At 64.2% G+C, this 9,432-nt stretch overlaps 1 protein-coding gene across 4 annotated transcripts in view; it reads left to right on the top strand.

The window, feature by feature from the left end:
• The first annotated feature begins 1,032 nt into the window (after positions 1-1,032).
• INTS1 (integrator complex subunit 1) overlaps positions 1,033-9,432 on the top strand; it is a 29,214-nt gene continuing 20,814 nt past the window's right edge. The window contains exons 1-12 of one of the 4 annotated variants that reach the window (XM_058292478.2): positions 1,033-1,111; positions 1,322-1,421; positions 2,083-2,373; positions 5,049-5,245; positions 5,424-5,561; positions 5,888-6,047; positions 6,150-6,255; positions 6,361-6,547; positions 6,630-6,775; positions 6,967-7,108; positions 8,035-8,211; positions 8,838-8,946. In XM_058292478.2, coding sequence (XP_058148461.1) covers positions 1,364-1,421; positions 2,083-2,373; positions 5,049-5,245; positions 5,424-5,561; positions 5,888-6,047; positions 6,150-6,255; positions 6,361-6,547; positions 6,630-6,775; positions 6,967-7,108; positions 8,035-8,211; positions 8,838-8,946 — 1,711 coding nt within the window. In that variant the 5' untranslated portion in view covers positions 1,033-1,111; positions 1,322-1,363. Of the gene's footprint in view, positions 1,112-1,321; positions 1,630-2,082; positions 2,374-5,048; positions 5,246-5,423; positions 5,562-5,887; positions 6,048-6,149; positions 6,260-6,360; positions 6,548-6,629; positions 6,776-6,966; positions 7,109-8,034; positions 8,212-8,837; positions 8,947-9,432 lie in introns of all 4 variants that reach the window. The other 3 variants (XM_071213569.1, XM_071213570.1, XM_071213571.1) reach the window with 3 other exon arrangements.

The raw sequence follows: 9,432 nt of genomic DNA, 5'->3' as shown, positions 1-9,432 counted from the left end.
AAGCAGAGGTACAGTCCAGACCCCGGGACCCCTGGGAGGAGCTGGGAGGATGTGAGGATCCTCCCAGGGGAGGGAGGAGGGCGGCTGTCTCGTGGGGCAGAACCCCCTCTCCCAGAGGCTGGTGTATTAGTCAGGGTTCTCCAGGGAAGCAGAATCAACAGGGGATAGCCGTCAGCAGTGAGAGATTTATCAGAGTCGCTCACGCAGCCGTGGGGAGGCACAAGTCCAGGTTCTGCAGGCAGCCCACAACCAGGAGCTGCAGGGAAAGTCCAGTGAAGGTTCTTGACAAATTCTGGGAGAGGCTGGCTGTCCAAAGAGGAGCTGGGAAATTCTCTCTCCATGCTGGAATCACTTCCCCTTTTAAGTCATTCAACCAACTGGGTTAAGCCTCACTCACTGCTGATGGCAATCTCCCTGTTTGATGTAATTGTAACCAGCTATCTATGATTTACCACTGCAGTAAAGTCAATGGTGACTAGAGTCCATAAATGCCCTTGGATTACCCAGTGCTTAGCCCAGTGCTTGCTTGACCAAACGACCGCGCACACTTACCTGGCCGAGTTGACACAACAGCCTGACCCTCACAGCTGCTGTCCGCTGCTCTGTGCTCCCTGGCTCCAACGGGTCTCGGGTGGCGTCGCTGTCTCTGTTCAGGGACCAGCTCCTTCGCTCTGCACCTGCCTTTCTCCTTCCCAGAGCCTGCCGTCTACAGACGGACGGGAGGCCGGTGGCTGGCGCCCGTCCCCACGGACCAAAAACCAGAGACCACCTTCCCAGCTGGGGCCTCGCCTGCAAAAGATGGGGCAGCGGACCCCTGCAGGGGTGCCGTAGAACGCAAACGTGTGGACGTCATGGAAGGGGCGGAGCTTTAAGTTCCGTTGCGGGCACTCCCGGGCTCTGGCCGCGCACGGGGCTGGGGCGCGGCCTCCCGCCGCCAGAGGGCGCCGCAGGCCCGCGAGGGCGCCGCCCGCCCCGCGCCTCTCCCTCCCGCCGCCGCCGCCGCGCTGTTTTGCTTCCGGCGGTTCCGGAAGCAGGGGCGCGGAGTGGGGGAGGCCTGCTTCCGCTTCCGGAGTGGCCGCAGTGGCGGCGGGCCCTGCGGCAGACAGCGGAGGTGAGGGGCCGCGGCCGTCGGCACCTCCTCGCCCCGGGCCCGCGGCCTGCCCCGGCCTGGCCCCGCCGCGCCCCCCGCGCGCCCCCAGCCTCCTCCCCGCGGCTCGGAGCTGGGGTTTCGTGCAGACCCCGGCCCCGTGCGTCCCTGGGCCCGCGGGCGCTGCACGAGCGAATGAATGAATGAGTGACCTCGTGCTGGCTTTCTCCCCAGGTGGCACATCCGCAGCTAGGAGCAGCGAGGGGCAGGGGCAGAATGAACCGGGCCAAGCCCGCCACCGTCCGCAGGCCCAGCGCGGCGGCCAAACCCTCAGGCGAGTGCGGGCGGCCGCGCGCTCTTTGGGGGCTTCTCTGCTTTGCCGCTTGGCCTTAGCCGGAGCTTGTTATTCAGGAGCGAAGGCTCGTTCTAGGAGTGGGGCCTGGAAAAACAGCCCTCGGTCAGGGCTTCTGAAGCCCGTGAGACAGCTGTGGCCTCCCACGGGAGGCTGTCATCTTGTTTGAGACCGCGCAGCGAAGGCTGCGGTGAGTAGCTGGAGGATAGCATAAGTCAAAGGGTAACGAGGTTGAAGGCCGCATAGGAAGTGGCTAGAAGCTCAGACGCGGGAGCCAGGCTGCCTGGACTCGCCTCCGGCTTTGCCTTTCCCTGTTTTTGTGACCGTGTTCCGTAGCCTCTCTGGGTCTTTCAGTCCTCACCCCTTTCGGGAACTTGCAGAGGACTAAGTGAACTCATGCTTGTAAGGTAGACAGCGAAGGCCTGGCTTATAGTAAGCTCTGCGCAGCTGTTGGCTGTCACCAAGGCTAGTTGTACCAGTCCCAAACTCGGCCTCTGACATGCTGGTAACCCTAGTTGTGTTTCCTGCCTTCTCTGATCCCTATTTAAACTCCGACGTAACAGGAGACTGGATTCATTCTTCAAGGTCCGTTCCACCTCGGGCGTTGCATCAAGGTGCAAATTTCTCTTTTCCTTCTCTGCAGGGCATCCTCCACCGGGAGATTTCATTGCTCTCGGCTCAAAGGGTCAGGCCAATGAATCAAAAACGGCGTCCACCCTGCTGAAGCCAGCCCCTTCCAGCCTGCCTTCCGAGCGCAAACGGGATGCCGCGGCTGCTCTGTCTGGTACCTCGGCCCTCACCGGCCTCACCAAACGCCCCAAACTCTCTTCCACACCCCCTCTGAGTGCCCTGGGACGCCTGGCTGAGGCCGCTGTGGCAGAAAAACGAGCTATTTCTCCCTCAATTAAAGAACCATCCGTGGTACCAATTGAAGGTAAAGTAAGCGCTGAACCTCTCAGAGCACCTATCCCAAATCTCTTTGGTCTGGCAGTGCTCAGTGAGCACATACTGGGCTGAGCACCACCAAGGCCCTCTCGGAGGTGGGGTGGGGTGAGGCACAGGACACTTTGTTCCTTTGAGGGTTTGCTCTCCAAAGTACTTCTCATGCAGTACCTTTATTCCATTTCTGCTTCTAAATTGTGACATGGATCAGGGAAGTAATGTGACCCAGAGTGAGGTGGCTTTGGGGGACGGTGCGAGGACAGAGCAGAGGCCATCTATTGGAGCAAGTTTATGACCTGGACAAGTTGCTTTCATGAGTCTCATTCGCCTTCCCTATAAAGTTGGAACAAGAAATAGTAGGGCGCTTCGGAGTCAAGGCAGCGCGTGCAGGTGCTTCCTCGGCTGTGGAGTGCTGTGAGCAGCCTGGCTCTGCCGCTGGTCCTCTCCACCTTTGGGGAAGGGGTTGCAGGAGGAGCTGTGCATGGTGACGCACCCCTAGTGCACTGCTGGGTGTTCCTTTGGGAGCGCCTTCATTCGTTCACCTGTTTACACGGCAGACGTTTGGCGAGCTCCTCCTCTGTGATGGCCATCCTGAACATGGTAGACAAGTGGTGAGAGTAACAGGCGCTCCTTGTCTCGTAGTTTGGATGTCTGGGGTGTCTCCCTCGGCCTGGTATGAGAGGGTCTGCAGTTACCTGAGTCCTCCCCTCTCAGGTACTAACAGGAAAGTTTTTCCCCCTCCTTTTTCAGTTGGAAGGGCAGCACAACACCACTAAAGACCTTAAGAAAACCAGAAAACTTGGGTACGGTCCCATCTCCACACAGATGCGTTCAGTTCGGCACGCATCTTATGATGCCCCTTTCTGTGTTGTCTTCTAGTGGTCAATTCTCCGGGCCCCCTAGTATCCTGTAGAGCAGCTCCGTTGAGCCAGCCTGTCCTGGGTGTTGAGCATGCAGGTGCTCTGATAGCAGACCTTGTCTGTGTATTTTTGTTTCTGCTGGAGCCTTTTTTTTTACATCAAGTTCTTCGTAGGAGCTAAATACAGTAGGCACTTTGACATCTTTAGCAATGCTCTGTTGGTTTAATTCAGTCCACCAAACGCTTCGCGCCTCTCTGAACTGCAAGGCCCACAGTCACAAGGGTGTGAGGCTAAGTAGTGGCCTCTACACGAGGAGCTCAGAGACGTGGGGGAGAAGCCACGTTACCCTCACAGCAGCGGGCGAGCAAGCCCTCCTGAGGAGCCCAGGGTCCAGGGAAGAGGGAGGCTCAGCAGAACTGCAGGGGAGATTGGGTCTGCAGGACGGATGCGGTTTTGACGGGTGGAGAAGCAGGCAAAGCAGCCAGCTGTCCTGGAGGGGAGCCGTGCCAGGGCCCAGCTGGGTCTGACCTGGCCGGCACCTGCTGGTGAGCCATGCAGCTGGGGCGAGGACAGTGTTGGTGCCCGGGCCACTTGGCAGCCGGAGCCCAGGGGCGTGAGCTGGAGGCGATTCTGGGCGGAGGTGCTGGCCCTGCCTCCTCAGCTGCAGCAGGGCTGTGCGCTCTGTCCCTTCTCCTGAAAGGTGGCTGTGAAGGGTAAATGTGGAGTGACTTTGGAAAGCATATTCTAAAAGATAGACTACTTTACAAATACTAGATGCTTTTAGGACAGCAGGAAGCTGACTCCGCTGTCGATGGTGTGTGGGTTCGGAGGCCCCTCGAGGCCGGGACCTTCCGAAGCTCCAGCCCGTCCGTCCTGCTCCTCTGTGTTTCCTGCCTGGCACCTGGAGAGCACTCGGAACGCTGCCAGCTCCTTTCCTTCTCGGAACTGGAGCACCACCTCCCTCCATGGCTCAGACGTTTAACAAGACTGTCTTAAATAGTTCTTGGGTCGGAGGAGAAATTGCAATGAAAATTGGGAATCTCCAAGAACTGAGTAATGACAGATGCTGCGGGTCACCACGTGCTGTAGCTGCAGTGCGCCTCGGGAACATTCCAGACGCGCTCGTCGTGAGGGGGCTTGAAGAGCCGGGTGTCCAGCTTAAGTCTTACGAAAAAGGGCAGAATAAACCCAGGGCAAGTGGAATAAATACCGGAGATGAGCGTGGACGCTAAGGAGGTGGAAAAGAGGGGCCCTGCAAGCCCCCAGGTGGCTCTTTGTGGATTGTTAAAGCTGAAGAATCTCAGGCCGGGTGGAGCCAGGGGCAACGAGGAGGCACAGGAAAAGGCCGGGAGGCCAGAGAAACAAGCAAAGATGCGGCAGGAAGTAAGAGAAGCGGGGGCTGCGGCAGCAGCGTGCCGGTCACCTTGCAGTTGAGGCAAGGTCGACAGCATTTCTGGAAGAGTGAACTTGCTCTGTGACCACAGAGCTGGCTCGGCCCCAGGGGCTGTGGGGGACAGAGGCGCGGGCTCCCGCCCCGGAGGTCCCCATGGACGCTGCAGGCGCAGGGGTTGGCGGCCGTGCTTGCCGCGTGATGCCTTGGCCAGCCGCGTCCCTGGGACGGGACGGTTGTCCTCCCTGTACGAGTGGCTGCTCTGAAGGCGTGGCCTGCGGCTTGGTCACAGGACGCAGCCCTGGGACTCCGCTTGCTGGGTGTCTGATGACTCGCCCTGCTGTCCCGTGGCTTTGGGGGCTCCCTGGGGGCACCCGCCCCGGGCTGCCGCCTGACCGGCCCCGCTTCCCCTGCCAGTTCTGCCCACGGTGCTGCTGGAGGAGATCGAGGCCGCCGAGGTGGAGGGCAACGACGACAGGGTCGAGGGCGTGCTGTGCGGGGCCGTGAAGCAGCTGAAGCTCACGCGGGCCAAGCCCGACAGCACGCTCTACCTGAGCCTCATGTACCTGGCCAAGATCAAGCCCAACATCTTTGCCACGGAGGGCGTCATCGAGGTGAGAGCCGGGCGCCTCGGTCCAGGAGGGCGGGGCGGGCTGCCGGGCCTGGGCCCTGCCTCTGCACCCCTTCCCCGTCCTCCTTCCAGGGGCCTCTCCCTGGAGCCACGGCGGTGCTTGCTCTGGGCAGGCGGAAGCGCGCTCTGCGCCCCTTGCCTGAGCCGCAGCCGCCTTCTAGGCCCTGTGCAGCCTCTTGCGGCGGGACGCCTCCGTGAACTTCAAGGCCAAGGGCAACAGCCTGGTCTCGGTTCTGGCCTGCAACCTCCTCATGGCCGCCTACGAGGAGGACGAGAACTGGCCCGAGATCTTCGTCAAGGTGCGCGCGCCTCCCCCGCCTCAGGATGGTCTGCGTCAGTGAGGAAGGGAGTGGCGCGGCGAGCCGGGGCGGGGGCTGGAGGGAAAGGAGGCTGCCGCGCCTGCCCTCGGCGGCCCGCTCTCCCCGGGGCTGTGTGCCTGCCGCGCTCGCCGTGGCCCTGCCTCTTCCTCATAGGTGGACGGCGAGCCCCACCGGGTACCCCTCCACTGCGCTGGGGCCGCAGGGGACCCCGCTTGCTCCTTCCTGTGGGTGGGGTGGGCTGCAGAGAGCCAGGCCTGCCCGGCCCTGGAAGGGGGTGCAGCCGGGCCTTTCCGCCGCCCGAGCAGGTGTACATCGAAGACTCGCTGGGCGAGCGGGTCTGGGTGGACAGCCCTCACTGCAAGGCGTTCGTGGACAACATCCAGACGGCCTTCAACACCAAGCTGCCCCCCCGGAGCACGCTCCTGCAGGGCGAGGCGGGCCGCGGCGGGGGCGACCTCAGCGCCGGTAAGACGGTGGGGCCAGCGTAGGGAGCGGAGGGGCTTTTCTGGCCCGAGGGGCTGCGGTCCCCGCGCGCCCCTGTGGGCTCCACGGGGTCTCTCTGTGCAGGGAGCAGCCCCCACCCCTCCCTCACCGAGGAGGAGGACAGCCAGACTGAGCTCCTCATCGCCGAGGAGAAGCCGAGCCCTGAGCAGGAGGGCCAGCTCATGCCCAGGTAGGTCGCCACGCCCCGCCGCCCCTGGGCCCCTCCTGGTTGGCTTGGGGGCTCCCGGGAGGCCCCCGCGAGCAGAGACTCCCTTTCCCTGCCCCCCGGGCCTAGGTACGAGGAGCTGGCGGAGAGCGTGGAGGAGTACGTCCTCGACGTGCTGCGGGACCAGCTGAACCGGCGGCAGCCCATCGACAACGTCTCCCGCAACCTGCTGCGGCTGCTCACCTCCACCTGCGGCTACAAGGAGGTCCGGCTGATGGCCGTGCAGAAGCTGGAGATGTGGCTGCAGAACCCGAAGGTGGCGGGGCGGGGGCAGGCGTGGCCGTGGGGCTTGTGGCCGCTGGCGCGGGGCCGAGGGTGAGCAGGCCACCCTCCCGCAGCTGACGCGGCCGGCCCAGGACCTGCTCATGGCGGCGTGCGTGAACTGCACCACGCAGGGCCCGGAGGACGTGGACGTCATCTCCCACCTGATCAAGATCCGCCTCAAGCCCAAGGTCCTCCTCAACCACTACATGCTGTGCATCAGGTGTGCGGGGGGCGGGGCCGGAAGGGGCGGGACCAGGCGGAAGGGGGACAGGCTGGAGGGGGCGGGGCGGGGCCGGGCCGGAAGGGGCGGGACCAGGCGTAAGGGGGACAGGCTGGAGGGGGCGGGGCCCGGGGCCGGGCTGGCAGGGGCGGGGCTGGCCCGGGACGCTCACCGCGCCCGCCCCCTCCCAGGGAGCTGCTGAGCGCCCACCGGGACAACCTGGGCACCACCATCAAGTTCGTGATCTTCAACGAGCTCTCCAATGCCCGCAACCCCAGCAACATGCAGGTCCTGCACACCGTGCTGCAGCACAGCTCCGAGCTGGCGCCCAAGGTGCGTGCTGCGCGCCCGGCCCTGTGGGCCCTGCTCTGGGGCTCGGGCTTGGAGCGAGGCTCGTCGGATGATGCTGGGGCCGCGCTGTTCTGGAAAGAGCTCCCGGGGGCTCTGGGGGTGGGTGGAGGGGCTGCACCGGAGTGGGGCCTTGGAAACACACTTGTTTGCCTTTCGCCAGTGTGGAGGGTACAGCCGCACACATGCCGTTTTTTTTGGAAACTAAAAGTAAGCTTGGTTGGGAGGACACAGCACCGAGTTCCCGAGAGCCATCCTCGCTTCCAGGCTGAAATCCCGCCTGGCTCTGCCTGCGGTGGTTTCTCTCGGTGAAGCGGCTTCTTGCTGGCCCTCCCAGTGCTGGCCTTGGGGCCCCAGGTCCTAGCACCTTGGGGCCCGTGGCTTTCCTGAAGGGGGAGTCTAGACAAGTGTTTCTCGTTCCTTGTCTGTCATTGCTGTTTCACCGTCGTGATTATTAACGCCAGTTAGCTCTCCACATGGGCTCATCCGGGGTGAGACAGACAGGTGGACACAGCGTCCGCTCCGCTCTGGTGGCCAGCCCCCGCCACCCTAGCCCAGCGTTCAGGTTAGCTGTCAGGGTGGGAGTCAGTTTCAGTGGAGTTGTGGGGGGCAAGCCGGCGTGTTTGGTCCTGCAGCTTGGTGCCTCTCGTGCCCTCGTGTAACTCCCCGGGCGCCAGTTGCAGGAGAGGAACGAGGAAGACGCAGTCCCCGCTCCCCACTCGTGGGGCATGTTGGCCTGTGGCATGCCGTGGCACGTGGCAGGTGGTGCTGTCTGCGTGTCCATGCCTTGGGAAGCGGGTTGGGGCCGTTTCTCCCAGGAGGTCTGGAGCGGCTCCTTGCAGAGTGGGCGGGCAGCCGCGGGGCGAGTGCTGGCCCCGGGTGTGGGCCCTGAGCAGCCTCTCTCTGCCCAGTTCCTGGCCATGGTGTTCCAGGACCTGCTGACCAACAAGGACGACTACCTGCGGGCGTCGCGGGCGCTGCTGCGCGAGATCATCAAGCAGACCAAGCACGAGATCAACTTCCAGGCCTTCTGCCTTGGCCTCATGCAGGAGCGCAGGGAGCCGCAGCACCTGGACATGGAGCTCAAGGTGGCGACCTCGCACGCCCGGAGCGTGTGCGGGCCCCAGGCCACGGTCACCGCCGCCCCTCGTCACGGGCCTGCTCCGCTCGGCCTAGGCCAGCAGCGTAGGAGCCACGTGGCTGGGCAGGGGGACGAGAGCCTCAGGTCGTGAGCAGCCCTGTGTGGTCCTCCCCACAGGAGCCCCACCGGGAAGCATCAGCTCCGTGCTGCGCAGGGTCCTGGGTGGCAGGGGCAGGACTGCAGCCACGGGGTGGGAGCGGGGAGGCCTTTGGAGCTGGGGATGGCGCGGCGGGCAGGCGTGGCGTGGACCATGCTCTGCCCTGGCTCCAGAGCGTGCAGGGCGGGGGGGAGATGGTGCCAAGTGCGGGCCCAGGCCAGGGCTTGGGGTCTCAGGCGCCACGCCCAGGACGCTGGCAGTCAGTGCTTGACAGGTCGTTCGGTGCAGCTGCTCGGCCAGTACAGGTCGCACCTCTGGCCTGACAAGGGCCTCGCCGCCGGCCAGCACTCCTGGCCCCAAGACACCCGCCTGCTGGGCCCCTCCTGTGGCCCGGGGTCCCCCTTCCCAGCTCCCCGGGCACTGGTGGGCCGGGTGGGCTGTGCTCCCCAGTGCCATCCGTGGTGTTCTGTGTGCAGGAGCGGTTTGTGATCCACGTGACGGACCTGCTGGCCGTGTCCATGATGCTGGGCATCACTGCCCAGGTGAAGGAGGCGGGCATCGCCTGGGACAAAGGCGAAAAGAAGAGTAAGGGCCTGGTGGGCACCGCACGTTGTTCGGGGCACCTGGGGAGCGAGGGTCTGGCCCGGAGGCGGTCGGCCCTTCCCCGGCTGCAGGCGTCTCCTGAGACCAGCCCAGGGGCCGCCCCAGCTGCGTGGCGGCCGAGACACGGGGAGCGTGCGACCACCGTGCTTCCTGTGTCTGCATCGGGACCGAGAACTGCTCCGGCCTGGGGGCCTGTCTCTGCGTGGGGCCACTTGCTCATGCGGGTTCTGCCGTGCCCGTGGCGGGGGCAGTGGAGACGGCATGGCTCGGCCGGGGGGCATGGCGACACGGCGGCTGCCCTGGCTGTTGGCTTTGCTCCCGGCAGGGTGGGGAGGTCTGGGTGCAGGGCCCTTTAGGGGATTGGCTCTGGCCGGTCTCTTGGAACCAAGGACTTCAGCTGGCCACGCTCTCTCGCCTCTCGGGACTAGGCCCCAGAGGCTTCCACCAGCTTGTCCTTGTCCTCGCCGA

This window comes from Dasypus novemcinctus, assembly GCF_030445035.2.
Source record: "Dasypus novemcinctus isolate mDasNov1 chromosome 23 unlocalized genomic scaffold, mDasNov1.1.hap2 SUPER_23_unloc_1, whole genome shotgun sequence".
Taxonomy (NCBI): Eukaryota; Metazoa; Chordata; class Mammalia; order Cingulata; family Dasypodidae; genus Dasypus; species Dasypus novemcinctus.
Note: the sequence above shows the minus strand (reverse complement) of the source record. Positions and strands in the feature narration are given on the sequence as shown.